Source organism: Plectropomus leopardus, chromosome 16, assembly GCF_008729295.1.
Source record: "Plectropomus leopardus isolate mb chromosome 16, YSFRI_Pleo_2.0, whole genome shotgun sequence".
NCBI lineage: Eukaryota > Metazoa > Chordata > Actinopteri > Perciformes > Serranidae > Plectropomus > Plectropomus leopardus.
The window spans coordinates 7,368,877-7,390,269 of record NC_056478.1 but is presented as its reverse complement, the minus strand read 5'-3'; the positions used below and the strand labels follow the sequence as shown (position 1 = coordinate 7,390,269).

General features: G+C 38.3%; 1 protein-coding gene across 2 annotated transcripts in view; it reads left to right on the top strand.

The window, feature by feature from the left end:
- Positions 1-21,393, top strand: part of arhgap18 (Rho GTPase activating protein 18) — a 30,701-nt gene that overhangs the window by 2,228 nt on the left and 7,080 nt on the right. For both annotated transcript variants that reach the window (XM_042503888.1, XM_042503887.1), the window contains exons 2-7: positions 12,428-12,674; positions 14,120-14,258; positions 16,167-16,249; positions 16,725-16,877; positions 18,188-18,251; positions 19,672-19,790. In XM_042503888.1, coding sequence (XP_042359822.1) covers positions 12,428-12,674; positions 14,120-14,258; positions 16,167-16,249; positions 16,725-16,877; positions 18,188-18,251; positions 19,672-19,790 — 805 coding nt within the window. The remainder of the gene's footprint in view (positions 1-12,427; positions 12,675-14,119; positions 14,259-16,166; positions 16,250-16,724; positions 16,878-18,187; positions 18,252-19,671; positions 19,791-21,393) is intronic.

The following is a 21,393-nucleotide window of genomic DNA, read 5'->3' as shown; positions in this document are numbered from 1 at the left end:
GCTTTATTATTTCCATGATGGGGCCTGCGCCTCCCTAGCTGGGCCATGGGTAATGTTTTTCCTTCACCACATTCCTAATCAGCAGGTTAACCTTGACTTTGTTATACTGGCCCAGATTTTGCAGGGCTGCCTATCAGACTTTTGTGCACCACTGTAGGTCTGATTATGATCTTTTTCCAAGAATGTTTAACGTAAAAACATTGCTCTGCCTTTAAAATCAATATTTAGTGTTGCAATGAATGAATGAATGAATGAATGTGAAGTACCTGCCGGCCTACCAGGCACAGGCCCAGGGGCCCAACAAGTCACTCAAACTGACCGAACTGCACAAACCAGGAAAACTCTCAAAGTGACCACACAAAAAAAGACTACAAGGAGACACAAAACAGCTACAAAGAGACACAAAATAATTACAAAGATATGCAAAACAGCAGTAAAGAGATGCAAAGAGACATCTATGAAAAGTGTCAAAAGAACCACAATGAGACACAAAATGACGACAAAAAGACAGAAAACAACTACAATGAGATTCACAATGACAACAAAGAGACACAAAATGACTACCACGAGATGCGGCTGCAAAGAGATTTACTGTGACTACAAAAAGAGGCACAACAACAACAACAAAAATACACAAAATGACAACAAAGAGATGCAAAGCAAGTGCTTAAAGATGAAAAAGACGACACAAAATGACCTAAGAGAGACGCAGAGCGACTACGAAGAGATTCAAAAAGACTACAAAGAGACAAAAGGCTTCACAGCAACTACAAAAAGACTCAAAAAGACTACAAAGAGACACAAAACTGTTTCAAAAACCAGCAAAACAGCCACAGACACAAAAATAATCACTGATGCTATTCTGTGTCTTTTTGAGATGATTTTGTATCTTTTTTAGATTATTTTGTGTCTTTTTTTGATAGATTTTTGTTTCTTTGTAGTCACTTTATGTCTCTCTGTGGATGAATTTTGTCTCTCTGTAGTCGTGTTGTGTCTCTTTTTGGTTGTTTTGCCTGTTTTTGTTGTTATTTTGTGTTTCTTTGCAGTTCATCATTCCTTTGTGGGCATTTTGAGTCTCTTCCTGGTCATTTAGTGTTAATTTGACATTTTGCAAGGGAAGGCCACTAACAACTCCTGGACTAAAATCTTCCATAGGTGTTTATTTATGTGGAAATGTGGTGTTTTTCATATTTACCAAAACTTTTGGCGAGCCATGAACAGCATAGAAGCTGCACTTGTTTGGTTTCTCCATTTTTTTTTTTTTTTACGACAGTCGCATCATCTGTTTGCACGATAATCTTCTTGTCAGCTTCTTACATTGAGGAAAAAAGATATTTTGAGTTGCGCTGTCACAGAGGAAACACTGAATGGGAAGTAAGCTCACATGGAAACAACTGTACAGTTACAGTGTTTTATTTATAACGGCACACACTTGTTTACTCGTGCGGGCCGAGCCGGCTGTGTGTGTCCAGTTCATGTTTAGATCGGCAAACAACTGCTGTCAACAACCGTGGTGTGGTGAAAGTAAACAAGTCAGAGCACCAAAGTCCAGCTGGTATTCAGACGTACACACCTGCCTCTGTGTGTGTGTGTGTGTGTGTGTGTGTACAGTAGATGTATGCGTGTGTGTTCCAGATGGCTCATCCAGCTAACTAGAAAAAAAAACAGCATCACGTTACAGCCTGCCTTTGTCTCACCTCCCACAGCAGAGCGTGTGTGTCCTGTCTAGGTTGACGTGAAGGCTGCGTTTTGTGGTCATTGTTTCCCCTCAGGAAATGAGAGACAGAAAGCTACCAGCCTTTTACCAGCCGTGGACATCCGACCTCGGGAGCCTTAGGTTACGTCGTGTCCTCTGGGAGTCATGCGCGTGAACGTTTAGGTGCTTTGGGAAGGAGAAGTTAAGCTTTTAGCTAAAGGGCAGCGTGGTCCTGTTGTGTTTTCCATTGTCGTTTAGGAACCAGCGCTTCCTCAAGCATCTCTGCAGTGTGACTCAGTCAGTGGGACACACATGGTTTAGATTAATTCACTGTGTGATGCAGCAGACAGCCTGACCCTGCAGAAATACAACCCTGCAGAGGAAATGGCATCTGCAGAAAGGAAGACGAGCTGTGAAGGGTTACAAGATGTCAGACAAGCATGGCCTCAGCAAAAACAGTCATCAGTTAACAAAAATTACCACTAAAGACTTTTAAACAGGAGATAACGAGTAATCTAATCGAGATGGCACGAGAGACAGAGGAAATATGGTTAAATGGAAAAAATAACAAAAACAAACTGGCAGATTCTTCAGAACTGAACGCAGATGATTTATTGAACCAGTGGGTCTTTGCTGAGACCAGCTACTGCGACAGAGGGGGAACAGAGACAGCCTCTGTTTTCCACAGAGGGCAGCTGGCACCTGTTGATCTGAATGGGAATACCACACACACACACACACACACACACACATTTCTCATCATCTTTCACCCTCTGGTGTTGGCTGCAGAACATCCTCAGCTGCCCGTTGTTAGGGCCTGGAAAAATATATTATATCACATCAGGATATGAATGTTTATATCGTCTTAGATATCGGATATTTTTTTATATCGTGACATGGAATAAATGTTGTTTTTTCCTTATTTTAAAGGTTGCATTACAGTAAAGTGATGTACTATTCTCAACTCGTGTGACCGTTTTAACTCTTGCCTTTGCCCACTTAGTCATTATATTGACATTGCTAGTGATTAATGATCAAAAATGGAATTGTGTTATTTCTACAATACTCCTACAATATTGTCACATCAAAGAGGGAATATAATATAAATGCACACTAGTTTTTTTTAGGCATTTCATTGTGGACATATTACAAATTGTCTCTGAGTAAAAATTAACATGAATAATATCTGTTAACGTAATTAACTTTTAACTGTATGGCAGTTTAGTACGGAGCGTTGTCCCTGCGTGTTGCTCTATAATGGAATCAGGTCAGAGGTAGTCGTCTGAGTTCACTTCCTCAGATCTTGACTCACATTTTACTCATCGGTGCTGAACTTGCTCTTTGTTGGGCGACACAGTTTCCTTCTATTCCTGTTTGCACCTCGCAGTGGAGGGATTTACTTTTACAAGCTGTTACACACACACACACACACACACACACACACACAGGCTTCTGTGTGTCGAAAGCTCTGAGCAGGTGATAAAAAGGTGTGCAGATAAAGGTACAAAGAGTAGAACAAACACACAGGCTGCAGCACTGTTTTCCTCTGAAGGTCGTTTTGTGCACGTATGTATGAAAGTGTGCCAGAGTGAGAATGTGTTTGTTTTGCTCACAAGGGCAGCCCGCCTGACCGCTGCGAGTGTGTGTAAAAGAAGTCATGTGTGTTAAGCTTTGAACAATTTGTTTGCATTATTGTGGGTGTTTTTCTACACTTTTAAGCTCACTCCCCAAACACAAACACATATCTCATCGCCATGACCACTTCCCTCACAGGAAGCATGCCTGTCATGCTTTTAAAGTTGATAAGTTGCTGCGTGGTCAAAAATTAGTAATAGCTGTGGAGCTTAACTTTTAACTTGGTTGTAAATATGTTTTCTACTACAGAGTCGTAGTTAAATGGAGAGCAAGGTGTGTGAGCCAATCAGATTGCTCAGAGTGATTGCTTAGGGTTGCATCTCAATCTTATGTATTCAATTAATAGCTGCACATATTTCATATTGGCTTTGGATTTTTGTGATGTAGCTGATCAGATGAACTTGAACTAATAACAAAAAAATATATTCAGTGAAAGCTAGTGTGGTGATGCTAGCAGGCATTTGTCATAAACCATTATATTTTTAACCTGATAATGGTGCTAGAGGAAAATTCAGGAGATCCCTGTCAGTCACATTTATCCTCTGGGGAACATGAATTAGGAAGTGCGCAGGACTTTGAAACCAGTTTTCATACACCCCTTTCCCACCAAAATTTCAAACACGGGCAAACCCGCTGAATATAGTCGATTGACTTTATTCCCACTGCCAAAGAATACACTGCTGCACCACAGACACTGCTTGTGCCTGTGTGTGTGGGGGGGTTGTTTTGTTGGTGTGTCCGTGCAACGTCACAGATACACAGGAGAACAGGTGAACAGTAGGCAGCAGCAGGAACAGAGGTCTTTGAAAACGTTTCAGTGGTTTCTTCTCTTTATATACCTTGTATTTATTCAGTCTGTCTTTGAAACTTGGTGCAGATGTATTTGGATCTGTGTTTGCGCTACTTAGGAGGAGACGGAGAGTAATTAGTGATGGCTTGTTATTGCATTTCACTGGTTAAGGAGCTGAAATTACCGTGTTCACCCGAATGCTGTAATCCCATCAATGCTAATTGGAGCTGGAGGGAAAAAAACAAACAAAAAAAAAAAACTCGTGCCTACCGCAGAGTCATTTGACCTCGGTGTGAATGCTGATTGGACGCATTCTCATTGCATTAAAAAGCCAGATGTTAGCGGGTGTTTTCTGTGCTGTGAGGCATAAGCTATAGAGGATAAATTGTGTAATTACAACTTCTGAGTCTATCACATGATGCCATTGGTCCCAAAAAGACTTGTTCTCATAGACTACATTGTGAAAGAGATGTCTATAAATCTAATGATGGCTGGAGGCATTCTTTTTCTGGGTTGTCCATCTGTCCATCCGTCCCGTTCATGTGAATGAGATATCTTAAGAACGCCTTGAGGGAATTTCCTCAAGTTTAGCACAAATGGGCTGTATTTAGGGCACAGAGAAAGAAGTCCTCTTAAAGGACTCTTTTCATATGTGGCAAGGTTTATAACCCTTTTAGCACGTAGATTAATTTTATTGAACTGGAAACTGGCTCAACCTCTCACCTACATTATGTTGTTAAGAGATGTTAAGCAGCACTTCAAACTAGAAAAGGTCAGTCTTATTTTACGAGGCTCTGTTGATAAATTTAATAAGACTTGGCAACTCTTTACTGATTATGTAAAAGCAAGTCAGTAAAAATCCTCCAAACTTTATGCTGCTGCTTCTAAGTGTGGTGTCAGTAATTAACATTTAAAGCAACCCTGTGTTTTTAAATCAACATTAATACTGCATATTGCATATTACATTGTTTTTGTTGAGTGGTGTATTTGAACTCCTCACATTTATGTGGCTTTTCTATAATCTATTTTCAATCTGTCCTGTTTTATAATAGAAAAAACAATAAACATATGTTTAAAAAAATGGCACAAACATTCGAGTGGATGAACTGAATAGAATTTGATGGTCAAAGGTCAAGGTCACTTTGCACTTGCATCTGTCTCATTCTTGTGGACGTGATATTTCCAGAACCTTTTGAGGAAATTTCTTTAAATTTGGCACAGATGTTAACTTGGAGTCAAGGATAAAGTGATTAGATTTTGGTGATCGAAGGTCAAAGGTCATGATCACCAAGATCTAAAAAGGGTGTCTAATTTTATTTGTGGGAGAAGACACGTTTATATAAATGGAGTGAATATTAAAAAAGTAATATTGTTTTTTAAATTTGGTTTAAAAAATGACCAATAAATCAACCTTCAAAAACTTAAATAAGATGTCAAAATTAGCCCAGTCACTGGAAAATGTGTGCAAAAGAAATGATTTTCGCAATATTATTGTGACCGAATTTGGTAGTTCTTGATTAACACTACTATTATTATGAAAGCAGCAAATCTAACTTTGATTTAAGAAAATAAATGACCCCGTGAGGCTAAACAGGCTGAACAGCATCAAGTTGATGTTCTATATTAATTAAAATGGAATTATAAGTGGAGTATTACGCGGAGGGTTCACGCTGAGCCGAGGCCACATACCACAGCAGACTTCCTGCCACACACACTGTGTGCACACCACTAAAGCCATAAAACACTGGTACATACAGACACACACACACTTTGATCTGGTTTTAACAAAGAACATAAGGTATTTTAAATACGACCTCCTCCGCTCCTTCCTTCCGCTGATCTCGCTCCAGCTCCCCTCTCCTCCTCCACATCTATTTCCTGTCCTCCTCCACCTCGACTGGGACGTGTCTTTCCTTTTTCCTTTCTTGGTACTTTGTATTTCACCACTGCTTGCTTCTCTTTTTTCCTATTTCTCTCTTTCCTTACAATGCCATCTCCTCTCCTCTCTCCACTCCTCCCAGTATGATCTAATTCCAGCTCTGGGTGACAACAAAATGTAGAAACATGCGCAGTGGTGTAAGGTCCTTACGACAGGCTCCAGAGCACGCTATTATGACAGGCCCTTGTGCACGGTAGTGACCGGTTTTGTGCTTAAACTAGCTACAATATTATTTTATTGTATCATTGGATTACCCCAAAATACATATTACCCAGAAATCCTCATTGAATTATTTTAAATTACAAAAATACCAAAAGGAAATAAGAAATAATTATTCATTTAATTGGATCATTTTGCATAGCTGGTGTATTTTCTAACATGTTTGATACATACTGACTCCTGCAAACAAAAATTATTGAGATGAGTTTGCCTTTTAACCCTTTGAAACCTGAACACATTGGCTTTGTTTCTTTCAAAAACATGGTAAGAAGGCAATGAGTAACATAACAATCATTGGCTTAAAGTTAGCAAAAAATTAGAAAAGAAGTTAGAAGAAAATTACCTGAAAAAAACCCCAAAAAGAAACAAGAAAATTAACTTAAGAAAGTGCTAAAAATATATATATATATATTAAAATATAAATATATATATAGTTTTTTTTTGCAACATAACTTTTAATACATAAAAATAAAAAATGTAAAAAATGTTTAGTCTTATCTCCCCAAAGCTAACTCTCAGGTTTTTGTTTGCAGTTTGCAGGGCAATTCTTCCTAGGTTTTCAAAAGAAATCAAATGTAGGTCCCAGAGATTTAAAGGGTTGTGAAAGGCCCTGAATGCAGCTCAGCAAAACTAATGTCGATCCAGACTCTAAAGGGTTAAATTGCATATATAGAAAATAGTACTATTTTTAAATTAATTTGAGTTTTTCTTAGATCACAAGCATATTTCTAAGTTGGGAATCTTAATTACTTACTTTGCCCAACATATTGTTGGAGGGCCTAATCTATGGGGCCCCTCACCCCAGGGGGCCCCAGTGTAACCGCCCTGCCGCACTGTCTATATTTACAGCCCTGAACATGCAGTCTGGCTCCTTTCTGTTCTTCTTTGTTTTAAAAAACAGCAAACTTACCAGCTCACTCCCCTGACCAATGTTCATTGCGTCTCTAAAGCTTCACCAGTTGGCAGATGTTTTCATTTGAGAGGAATGGCAAAAATGTTCTTGTTTTCTCATCAACTCGAGAGGATTTGTTTAACTTCGAAGCAGATTAAAACCTGGCAGACACGCACATGAACTCCCAGGATGAGTTAATCATTTACCTCCATCGAGACCCGCAGTATGAAGAACGCTTTGATAGAACCATAAATCAGAGATTGGCAGCAAACACACACACACAACACACACACAAACATATCAGCACACACAAATACTTTATCTATGTGATCACACTGATCTTAGCAGCTCTATGGCTCTTGAGTCAGTCGGTTAACAACTATGGTGAAAACATCTAAACAGCTATTAGATGGATTGCCATGCAATTTTAAACCAACATTCAGGCTCCCTAGAGAATGAATCTTAAAGGCTTTAATGTTAAAATATGGTATATGACAGTATGAGTGTCTGCGCTAACATCCCCCACCTCTCGATGACAGAGCACTACCTACTTTTGGCTTCTCAGACTAATAAACACACAATGAAAACCCCTAAAAAGGTTTACAAAAATAACATTTTCACACATATTTTCCTTATTAAACAAAAAAATACAACTGTACACCTTTGGAAATATACTTTCTCTCAGCCATGGAAGACTGACGAGGCTTAATTGCCTCATTAACTTTTCATAAAACACACTTCATTCCAATTGGACAGAAAAAAATAAAACTCATCCAAACCGTCCTGGTTACTCTTGTTAGTTATCTACTTGGTAAGTCCACTGTTCCAACAATCACCAGCTTCGGTTTGGTCAAAATAAATCCTAATTCACTAAATTAAGGAATTAAGGAAATTCACCGTTATTCTCTATGGCCTGTCTTTACTGACCACCGGCCGTTTTACAGCCCTGTAACTTCTCCCTTCGCCACTAGGTGTCGCAGTGTCTTTCATCAGCTGCCTGTTACACCCGTAGAGACCAGAGACTGAGCTCTGATGGTGCGTGCTGTGCACTACATAAAATGAGTTTAATTGAAAATAGAGAGCCTGTTTTCATGACACTATTAAAAAAAACAATAATATACCTTCCAGATTTGTAGATACCATACTATAATATAGTAATACCATCCAAGCCTAATCTCCTGAGCTTTCTTGTCAAAAATGTTTAATAATTTAATTTCATGACAAATATTTGCCAAACAATGACATCCTCTGTGTTTTATTAGCTAGTGTTAGCATGCTAACCTGTAAACTATGATAGTGCACATAGTAAACATTACACCTGCTAAACTTCAACATGCTACCATTGTCACTGCGAGGATGTTGTCATGTTAGCATAGCTGTAGAAACTGTTAAAAACATGGATGTATAAAGAGTGCAGGATACAGCATTGGAGTCGGGTCCCTGTTTATTCCTATGAAAGTTGCTCAGTGGTGCATGAAGCCAAAAACATTCAACAGTTGTGTATAAAATTACAGATAATCAGTGCTGGGCCTGTTATGTAATATGATTTTAGTTAGACGGGGACAGCGCACAATAAACATTAACATTATATAAAACGAGGAAAGATGCATTGTGGGTTTTAGCAAAGCTGCTTTTTGTAGTAGTCTTTTTGCCTGTAGTCTCTGGGCATGTAGATGGAAAAAATACATTATGATAGAATTTGGTTAAATGAAGTACAAAACATCAGTTCATAAAATTTTACAAGCACACTAGAGACTTAAGCGGTAAAGTCAGCTACTGCAGGTTTAGGGCTCCGTCAACTTGAATGGGGATAAAATTATTTACTTGTGCGGCTCTTCCCAACTTTCCAAAATGTACATTCAGTGTGATAATCAATCCTCGCAGGACTTGAAACGTGCTTTATCCTCTCATTAACAGCTGACACATCCATTGTCAGTTATTACTGTGGTAGGGCTCAACTTTTTAACATCCCGCTGACACATTTACAGCTGTGTTTGGATAAGTGAGACTAACTGGTGATGATAGTCGAGTAGATGATGATGAGTGACAGCAGTGTTGACAGCAGCCGTTTGGCTCGACTGTGATGGGACGCAGAAGCTGTAGCTGCTCGCTCCATGATCACTGCGAAACAGAGAGAGAGAGAATGTGCTGCGTCAGATGAAACTTCCTGTCACAACAAAGGGGACTTTCAGTCAGACAGCAGCAAAGAAAATAAAAAAGACACCCCAAATTAAAACAGATTTACCAGCAGCTTCACTTCATATATAAGTGGCACTTCTATTGTTATTCATATCGTGTACAACTGAAGCACAGAGGCGCTGCATTTTGACCCATTTCTTTGTTGTTACTCTTTCAGATCAGTGCTGAGCTTTGTAAATTACTTTTAGGTTTTTGCACCGAATACATGGAACAAGTTAGAAGAGGTACTGAAATTAGGCAGGGATATGTCGGTAGGTCATTTGCAGTGTATGCTAGATAATATGGTTATTGCACAGTGCTCTTTCTTTGGTTAAATCACAGACATGATAGTTTTTATTGCTTTTATTTTCAGCATTTTATTGTTTTGTGTGTCCTCCACTAACGGCAGATTCGTTTGCTATTGAACATTTGCATCTTTTTTACTGCTTCCATTGCTCTTTATAACTTTTGACAGACATCGCTGCTAGATATTTGTTTTTGTGGAATTAACCATTATTGAGATTACTATAATATGCTCTATATCTTTTTAATACAGTAATGTGAATTCAGGGCATTGCTGTAAAAGAGCTTAATGCTCAGTCAATTTTCCTTTAATAAGCAGTGGTTTGATGATGATGACGATGAAGTAGCAGCAGTACTTCTAATAGGATTAACAGCAGAAGCGATGATCTGTTTTGGAGCTCTGTGGCCACGTGTTTGTGTTGTGACACCGTTCAGAATGAGAGAATTTGATAACATTTTAAAGGGCTGTTTTAAGGCCTCACGTGCAACAATAAAGTTATGTTTTTTCACTTTGAAGTTTAAAAGTTAAAAGTAACACAAAATATAATAAATAAATCCTGGAGTTGAAAATGACCGTGGTTTTCCACCATCGTCATGTGTGCTGGAGTGTAGAATTTAATGGGGTTTTTTTTATAGCATATGATGCAAACTGTTTAGTTTAGCATTTCTTTTTAGATGGACATGCTTAAGTGATTTTTATTAAATTGAATTTCATAACAATATGAATAAAATGATATTCCTGAGAGAAGCGTTCATCGCACATGTGCTCGGAAATGTAAAAAAAAAAACTGTTTCTACAGTTCTGGCCATGATAAATGTCTTTCAATTTGCAGGATGTCTTTCAATCTGCTGGCGGGTTTTGGGGTTCAGGTGGTATTTCATATAAATATACAATACAACCAGTTGAAGTTATGTCACTTCCCAAAGCCAAAAAAACAAAACACAAAGTCCCTCCCTAGTGCTTTGACATGCCTCCCCTGTTTTACAACACTCCCTCCTCCCTCATAAATAACAAATAGCTCCTAAAGAAGCCCCGTCTGTAATTTTAATTTTGTAAATTGCAGGTTCACAATATTCATTAGGGCTGTAGCAGTAGGTAGGAAGTAGGTAGGAAGGTAAACTGCAGTTTAAAAATTGAAGGTTATCATACCATTTACATTGCTTATCAACGTTTTAGAACAACTTGCAGCAGCTGGGCTCCTTTTTTTCTGGACAGCGTGTCGGGACATTTTGCATGTATTTCTCTTAAAAAAAAAATGGTGTCAAGGCTCAGTTATAATAAAGCATGTGTTCAGCCCCCCCCCCCCCCCCCCAAAAAAAAAAAATATCCAAAGTTTACAGTCCTTTAGGGGTCATTACTATTAAAAATAATAACAATATTTGTGTAATATTGTATATCGTTATACAGTAAAACTATGGTAGTTTCTGAGACGGTAACCCCACTGTGAAAATCTCACTCAACCCTAACTCACATATATCAGAGTTAGTGAGTTGTAAAATAAAAATGAGGATTTGATCACAATTAAAAATACTGGACAATAAAAGCACCAGGAAAACATTTATAAATGACATTTAGTTGGTGTTTAGTTGGAGTCCGTCACACACAACATGACATCAGTGTGCTGCATTAGGCCGACTCAGGCGTGTCTGAGTGTAATAAATAAGACTGTAAACAATCACTATTATCACAGTGACACCTGTATGAGGTTATTCTAACCATAATTAGCACTAACAGGTTCACACTGTCTCTGCTGAACAGCGCTAGTAGACTGTAGACTGAGATGAGCTGTCTGTTTCAGAGCTGCTATTCTTAGTCCCTGCTGATGTTGTTCTCATTAACTGGCTGGTCGGGAATTCGACACACTGCTGGCTCGTCTGACTCACTGACCGTCTTGTGTCTAAAGCAATCTCTCTCTTCACACCTCTGCAAAGTAAACCTAAATCAATGAAATACTGTCTCTTGAAATAATCCTGCAATGCTGATTGATCTCAGACAATCAAACATTTTATAATCGAGGGATATTTTTATGATAGTTGCTGGTATGAGACGTATATCATAGCGTCATAGTTGAACCTTTGAAACCTGGAGGGTCATTACTCTTCTTATGCTGCTTTCAGACGCCTGTCACAAGAGTTGAAAACCTTTGAACCGTGTGCATATTGGTGCGATTTCTTTTATAAACATGGGAAGAAAAAAAAAACAAATGAACAGGAATGTTCCTCAAATTGCAAAAAATTAGTAGATTTACAGAATTACATTTTAAAATGTAGGGAAACATGTCTAGAGGGAAAAAAGTAAAAAGCTTGGGAAAAACTGTTCTTAAAATTATCAAAATGACAAAAATAAATGAAAAAAGTATATATTTTGTCATCTTTTGGAAAAAAAACAATGTCAGGCCATTTTTTTTCTTTTTTTTAACTTTTTAAAAATTTTTTAAAATTATTTATTTTTTTTACAATTTTTAGAAAACTTTTACTATTAATTTCTATTTCTTTTTTTTTTTTTTTTTTTACTAATTTCTTGCTATTTTTGGGGGGGATCATTTCTTCTTAAGTTGCTCAATGCCTTCTCATTTAAGCCAATTTGTTCAGGTTTCAAAGAGTTAACTGAGGTCTAAAGTGCATAGCTTTAAGAGAAACCGTCCGGGAGCAACAAATTCTTCTAAATCAAAATGAATATTTTTGATGGGGCACGTTGGTCGGCTTTGACGTGTTGTCAAAGATTGTGCAAACTGATTTTGTGTCTGTCTCTGTCCCCGACTGTCTCTCTCGTAGCCGCAGAACAGGCCACTACACAGTCCAGCAGAACCAGAACGCACATCATGGAGACAGATCTGGATCCTCCACCACCATCAGCAGCACAAAAACCTCCAGCACTGACCCCCCGCCGCTACTCAACCCAAGTGTTGGCGTGTGCCCTAAACCTCAGCCCCCCTCTAGCCCGAAGTCCGGCTCCAGCCCCAAACACAGTCCCAACTCCAGGTCCAGAGCGCGGCCACCGTGTCAGCGCTGCAACTCACAGGTAGGATTTGACGGCCAAACTCACCAGACTCCATTTAAATTCACAATAATTTAAGCGTGTGTAGAGCCTGCATATTTCTACATCTTATTGCGTGAATTTGACGTTTATTTTAACCAAACCAGAGTTGGTGATTGTTTGAACAATGGAAAGAGGAACAAAGCTGTTTTTTCTTAGTTTTATTTTGTTTTTGTCGACTTTGAATGAAGTGTGTTTTACTATGATAAAATTACTGTTTTTTTAATGGAGTCTGGTGACTTTGGTGACAGCGATTTTGGGGTTTGTTCTTGTTAAACAGGAGGGATTTTAGTCATTCTGTCTTTGTAGGGATCCTTTCCACAATGTTGTCAAACAGTAACAGTACAAATCTGAGCCTGTCAGTGGCAAAAACAAGCAGTATAAATGGATGTAAACTGACGGTGCACAAATGCTCGGAGTGGTTACATTGCAGCCTGTTTTTCTGCTGCAGTCTCGCTCCAAAATGGGCTTATTTCAAACACTATTGTCACGTCCATCAGAGAGACAAAAAACATGGGAAAATAGATTCCAGGTTTAAAAAAGGAAAAGTTACCCTTTAATTTTCAGCTGTAGGGTTCTTATTTTTAGGGAAATCTTGAGCCCAAATGAGGTAATTAAGTGTTTCTGCTCTGTGTTTTTCAAAGCTGTTATTAATGAAATCGCATAAACTAAACTGTGCACTGTAAATGTTCTGCTGCCTTCAGCCTCTCAATGTTTGGATTTTTGCAAGTTGCACTGCTGCTGTATATCATTTTAAATGACAGAAAAAAATCACAAAATAAAGTTACCATTCAGAGAATACAAAAGTCATTAAAGTCATTACACCTTTAAAAATAACCCAGTTTTTCATTATTAAACTATTTTATGACTCGTTGTTTTTGCCTTCCTTAAAAAATCATCCTCATATGTTGGTTATCGGCTGTTAGTGGTGGTTGGATTCACAGGCAACGACCTTTTTTTTACTGTCGCACAAGCTCAGGGTAAGAATGTCTGCTGTAAACGTCTAAATCGTAACTTAAAATTTTACAGGGGGTTTGGTTGGCAGACATTCAGATGTTGTCCCTCATATGTTTGGAATAATTTACAGCTCTGAGGGACGGCTGTACTTTCAGCGTCACAGATGATTGCTCTGAGCTCAACAACATATCGACATAATCCTACAAATTAACTCAAATGAAATGCCTTTTTAGGAAAAGCGGAGGGAGCTGGAGAAACATGCACCAATGTGTGTTTAAATTCCAGGTGTTTTATGGCCACTTTTGAGACTGACTATAAATATTGTGCTGTGATTCAATCTTTTTTTCTGTGCGTCATTTCTGAGAGATTTCCTTTTAATTCAGTACAGGAACAAGATATGAAACCCAAACGGGAACTTGAAACTAAATAGCAAAATCCTCATTTGTATATATGTGTCTTTACATGTCTCGCAGGACTCTCTGGACGAGCTGGAGATGGACGACTATTGGAAGGAGGTGGAGAATATCACTCGCTCTGGAGGAGGAGCAGGGAGGGGAGAAGGTGGTGGAGAAGGGGAAGCGCAGGAGGAGGAGCAGCAGAAAATTCCTGAGGGTAGGATACTCCGTGTCCATGGACAGACCTGCAAGAGACATAAATCTCCTCCTTTTCTTTCATCTGCTGGTGTACAGTTCTTGATTTACAGCAGGGACACGTAACCTGCTTTTATAAAATGACAAGTCTCAGCAGCACCATGCAAGTTTGAGGATTTTAGGATATTTGTAGGATTTTAGGACATTTTTTGATTTCAGGACATTTTTAGGATTTTTAGGACGTTTCTTGGACTTAAACACAGTAGGTGCTTAGCTAGGACCTCTGTCGGGGGTGCGGGGATCCTCCACTGGCATTTTTGTTTTATAAATATAGCTCTATTTTGATCCTGTTTTATTCCCTCTGGCACCTTATGTAAACTATAAGTACAAAAACAATTCCCAGTGTGAATCACTTTATTTCATCTTGAATTACAAAATGGTTTGGGGGCACCTGGCACCCGATCGGGGGCCAGATTTAAGTATAGGATTTGAATATCTATTCAGTTTCACTGCCATGGACTCATATGTTAAGATGCCCAACTTTCTTTACAGCAGAAATAAGCATGTTTACAGCTGGTACAGCTTCACCCGCTTGTCCACGTATAGTCACTTTTGGCTCCAAAACAACCAAGGTGGCAACAGCCGAAATGCCAAACTCAAAATGACGGAGGTCATAGTAGCTACATTCATTATTTTATTCAGTTTATGCACTGTGCAGCCAACACTGTGCCAACACTGTGCACACCTGGTCACCTGCAGGGAGCCGATGAGTCACCTGCAGGGCAAAGTCTAAAAAATAACTGGCGGCGTCTCAGCCGTCACTAGCATCTCTTTGGTCAAATCAGTCATCGCTACAACTGCAGTGCCACCATATACTGACAATTATGCAGTTAAATATGGAAATAAGATTAAGTGGATGATACTCACAGGAAATATAAAACACGTTACTTGTGTCTCTCATAAATTAAAGAGGAAATACTATTAAATTGTGAAGGAAATGTTTTCATTTTTTAAATTTTTGGTCCTGCTGGAAAAAGATTTGATAATAATTCCTGACAATGAGTGATACATTTGTGTTGAGGACATCTTACACAACATACAGACAAAAAAAAGCATTTTTCCTGAATCAGTTTAGAAAAGTCCCATGTTTGAACCTTGAAAAAGCTAAATTTCCGGTTTTCTTTTAAAACATCAAAAACAAGAAGTCAAACAACTAAAAACAAAACAAAAAACCCTCTAACATCTAAAAAAAGTGGCAAATCTGATATAGTTTGGCTTTGAAATGTTGATACAGATTAATTGATGAGATTAAAAGGTAAATCATTCAATTTGATGTTTAAATATATAAATATATTCCTGTGATCACTTGAAAAATGATGAGGAATCCTTAACATTAATCAGTGGATATAAACAGACAGTCTCTTTGTATATGTTGACTATTGAATGCATAATATTTAGTTTTAAAGGTAAATTAAGCAAATTTTATAGTATTCGGGGAGATCATATAAAACATCCCTCCTCAGCTCTCAGTCTCAGGCGGGCAGGTGACCCCTGCTCAGGTGAGGCTGTTACGAAACGTAAATACGAGCTGTTTATCAGAATCGCTCTGCCCGCTCAGACTTGTGCAGACACACTCTGCGTCGCCTTGCACACGAGACACGCAGCTCTTGTGTGTGTTTGTCATATTTAGTCCGTTTATGAAAAACTATTGTTCTCTAGAGCAAACACACACTTCCTGTGAAGTATTTGTGTCCAGCTCTGTGTGTGGCTCCACCTTTCCCTTTCCTGCACCTGTAGAAATGTGTCTTAAATGGAGATAAAAAGAAACTTCTGTCCTCATTTTAAAATGATTCTCCCTCAGTGTGAGTCACAGCATTGTGATAGGAAAAAAATTAAAGTCCTGTTATCTTCCTCTCATTTTCTCTTTCAGAGGGCGAGCAGGAGGAGGCGTGGCTCACAGAGGCGGGGCTTGCACGGCTGTTTGATGATTCAATAGCAGCCGACCAAGATCAGGTGTTGAATTTTTTCTTATTTTAATACTTAGACCAGGTTGAGTCACAATTATCAGATTCATATTTGCAGTCCAAATCTCTCAGTGAGCGTAAAGTCTACTGTTTAATTCTGCCATGATAGATAGATAGATAGTTAGATGATAGATAGAAAATGGCAATAACAAAAATGGATGATTACTCAGTGAATAGATTCAAACAAGCAACAAGAAATTGCATCTCACGTTTGAAAAGGAGTCGGAGGACGTATATAAACGTATTATTTCCTTCCCCTTTTCGGCTAATAAGTTAATAATAATATTAATAATAAATCTGTGAACTTCATCACTAACAAATATACATACACACAGACTCACATACATACACACACACATCCAAATACTTACATGCTGTATATACATATACATATATACACAAAACTGTATAGATATATTATATACCTATTCACTGACGCTTGAGTCTGATTGATTGACTGACAGGAAGAAGACAGCGCGGTGTTTCTGTCCACACTGACCAGATCTCAGGCGGCGGCGGTAGAACGACGGGTGACATCGCTACAGCAGACGTTGCTACGACGACGCAACAGGCAGCATGTTCCTGATGTTAGGGATATATTCAGACCTCCTGAAAAGGTTCGGAGACGCACACATACACGACACACATTTACATATTCTTTCATGTCATGTACAATATAAACTAGAAATGACAGAGTTATTACATTTACAGCTGTAAATTGTAAATTGCGTTCCATCATCAAACATTTTTCTGTGTAGCTTTAAATTTAAGACCCTTTTAGGAAATGTGCTTCATTGCTTTCTTGCTGAGACTTAATATCTCAAAGAAGAAAAGACAGAACCCCCCAACAACACAGGAGTGGGTAGATATACGTAATGATATTTATGTTATGGAAAAGATAATTCGGCCAAGTGGGTGAAATATGTAAGACGTTTACGCTCAGATTTTGTAGGAGTATTGGATAAATGACCTTAATATGTTCTTTTATTCTCACTGCTATATTTTTCTTTCAAGTCTCCTCTTGAAATATTATAGAGAACCTTTACATGTACACTTGTCACTCCCAAAGTTTAGAAAGTCTTAACAGTAGGGGACATTTCAGTCTGTCTTGTTTTTTGTTATGAACCATAAAACTGCTGTCCAGAAAAGAAGATAAGACGAAATGCAGTAATTGAATTTAAAACCCTCCTGCAGGTCATGTTTCTGTCTTAAGCCCCTCCACCAGGTGACGCAGGCAAATGCACGTGCTTCATACATTATCCCAGTGTTTGCCATGCATTGACTCATTTCATCATTTTATTGCAGAGCTCTCTCTCTGTTTAGCAGAACACAAGAAAGACAAGACTTAGCTGGCTACTCTACGGTCTGAGTGTTATATTCTTTTAAGAACTGTGTTAATTGAGATGAAAATCTGTCATAGTGAGCAGTGAAATCATGACAGATAACTGACATTAGAAAGAACTTTATACTGTTTCTCCGTCATGATCTTTTCCCTCTTTGATAGCATGAATTTACATCTCACCACAACACAACGGCATTTCCTCTTTTTTTTTTTACCACAAAGGAAGTGGTCACAACTTTGCTAAATTTGCATTTGTTGTTACTTCTCCAGTCTGGTATTCAGTAACCAGTTATTAAGTGATTTTAATCCCCCTATTATCGCTGCAAAAGTTGATTCATGTACAATATATGAGAAACATAGATTATTCACTGATTTGGGAAGAAGTGCTACTGCTACTCCGAACTGCTTTAGTCAGCAGAATAAACTGAAAGAGTCTTGCACATTTTCTCACTGAGACACAGTTTGTTGACTAATTAACAGACAAGATAATATGTAACATGAAAAATGCAGTGAGGAGGGGCGCTCTGTGTCAATGTGGTGAACATTAGACTGTCTGCTGTACATTTTCATGTCTCTGTGCTGCAGGATGAGGAGCCGAGTAAACTCAAAGGGGGAAGTGAGAATGGACAAAAAGATGTCACTTCAGCTGGTGCGTGTAACACACTCCTGACAGACTCACACACACACACACACATGTGTGTGTGTGAGTCACCATGGTGAATTATAAACTGACGCCAAAATAAACTTCTGCATAGCAACTCACACACACATCCTGGAAATAATACAATAGAAAAGATTACAATCTGACACAATTCGAAGTTGTGGAAAAGTCATAGAATTTCCCAATCACATTTTCCAGGCCTGGAAAAGTCATGGAATCGGTAAAAAGCATTGAATGTTTTGGAAAAATCATTTAATTTTGTTGTATGCAATGAAATTCTTACAGTAATCTTCCTTGGATAACCTTCCAGGTAACGCAACGCAACGCAACGCAACGCAACGCAACGCAACGCAACGCAACGCAACGCAACGCAATGCAACATTTATTTTCTGTAGCTGTCAATGTAACGTAGCTTTATTTTGCGTGTTGATGTGTGACAGCGTTTTCTTTACCATCACACGTTTTTTCATCCTCTCTCCTTTTTTTGTCGCTTTATTCATTTATGCCAGCTAGCTCAATTTATGTTTAACGCTTAGCAAGAAATTAGTAAAAAAAAAGTTAGAGAAAGGTACCTGAAAACTGGTTAAAATAAGAAAATAAAATAGAAATAAAATAATAATAATAATAATAATAAATGACCTTTGAAAAATCCATCAAAATTTCAGTTAATTTGTGACATACTTTATAATATGCAATTATGATAATTAGAAATATAGATTTCCCCTACCTTTCATTGTTTTTTCCTCAAGACATTTTTCCCCTGTCCATTTGAAAATCATTTTCTAAATCTATTAATTTCTTGCAATTTGTGCAACATTTCTTGCCAAGTTGGTCATTACCTTTTTTTACTCATGCCTTTTAAAGAAGTCACACTAATTTGCTCAGAGTTCAAAGGGTTAAATACTTGTGAAAGGCATCTGGAAGCAGAAGTGATGTCACTGAAGGGTTAAACAGAGTTCAAATCAGATATGTTTAAAAAATGCTTGGCAATTGGAGCGAAAAAAAAAATGGTTTTATTTTTCCTTGAAAAGTCCTGGAAAAGTTTTTAAATTTTCTCCATGGAGGTCTGTGGGAATGCTGAATACAACACAGCAGAATTAACTGATTTATTACAAACCTTTCAATATTGTAGACCACTTTTAATTGCAGATCACTTTTAAATAAGTGGAAAAGTCAGACTATTATTAAACATTTATTTATTCACCTACAGAGAAGTTACAGGTACAGAAAAAGGCTTCAGACTTCTCTTTCTTCCTCCTTCTGCAGCAGTGATTTCAAAACCGTAGCTACAACACATTTAATTGTCTATCTCTGCGTAAGAACCATACTTTACTTACATAAACACATCTGTACTTCATCACTTGTGTGGTCGTGTCTTTGACTTCCTTTTGTGTGTGTGTTTAAACAGAGACAGAGACAGAACTTAACGTTGAAGTGGCGTTTTCAGAGCAGGCGCTCACGTACAGGGACAACCACCAAAAGTTTAAGGTCCCCAACAGCTCTAACTCACCTGACGACAAACTACCGGTGAGTCACATACCTGCACGCACACGAGTACACAAACGCTTTGTGCACATTCACTTCCTCAGCAGTGTGTTTTTTCACAGACACCCTGAGTTGAATCTGTAGCTACAGTCAATAAACAGATTTAAACTAAATCGGCATGCAAACATATGCAAGTCCACTTTGAGTTGCTCTCTTATATTTAGCACTCTATACTGCAGGGTTATATTAGAGCTGTATTGATAACTTATTAATGCTTATGGGTCAATGATTACCAGAGATAGGAGAAGCGGAGATATGTCATCCGAAACTTAAAGGAGCAGCTCACCCTAAAATCAAAAACATATATTTTTCCTCTTACCTGCAGTTTTATTTATCAGTCTAGATTGTTTTGGTGTGAGTTGCAGAGTGATGGAGATATCGGTCGTGGAGATGTCTGCTTTCTGTCCTGTATAATAAAATTAGATGGCTACATACATACGTTTGAAAAACTCAAGAGCAATGTGTTGTTCCAGAAATCATGACCCGCTCTCAGGATAATCGCCAAATAAGGAGAGGAAACGAGGATTGGTTCCAAATTGAAATTGAAATTGGACGCCTCCGAGCTTATCAATTCCTTATATCAATGCCAGCATGTTTTTTCTAACAGTTGCAAAACCATAACTTCAAACTTCAAGTGTCTCCGCTGTTTAAAACTTGCAACAAAAAGGTCCAACGCATGGCTTCATTTTGTGAATATTGTTGACCACCACAGTGCTGCTTGTAATGTCTGTAAAATTATCATTTAAAGTACCAGTGAAAACACCAGAAGTAGGCTAAAACATCTATCTTTGCAACAGGAACCTTAATTCTCAGAAAGACATGTATTTGTCACACTGCTCACCAATGCCAGTGCTTCCCGACCAAGCAGCTTTTCCGTTCCCGAGGGTAAATATCCCATAATAGTGTAAGTGCCATGCAGGCAGTCTTAGCAGGTTTTTCTTTGACTAAGAAAACAGTAAAACAAATAAGCTTTTGCACACCTGAGTCACATGCGTACCTCTTTTCTACTCTATTTCTACAATAAATTCAGACTAAGAGATAATCCACAGTTGCATTGACACTAAAAATCTGTGTGGGTCTACTTTTTCTCCACCCATAAATTCGGTCAAGAATCAAGAAGTGAATAGATTAAGAATCGGACCGCTAAGCAGAATCTATAATGGCATTGGTGTCAATAAAATCAATCCCAGTCCCTATCCACCGCACAGAAGGAAGCGTGCATCTACTCATGGACGAGAGGATATTTTAGGGTTTGTCCCGTTTATAAGGATATTTCAAGGATTTTATGATGTTTCTAAGATTTTAGGATGTTTCTAAGATCTTAGGATGTTTCGAGGATTTTAGGATGCTTCTAGGATTTCAGAGCATTTCTAGAATTTTAGGACGTTTTGAGGATTTTGGGACATCAGGTCTTATCTCGGACCTCTGTCCAAGGGTGCGGGTGATCTTCCACTGGCACTTCTTTTGATAAACAAGCTTTATTTTGATGCTGTTTTAGGCTCACTGGCACCTGATGTACACTAAAAGTACAAAAACAATTCCCAGTGTGAATCACTTTATTTTTATTCTGAATTAGAAAATGATT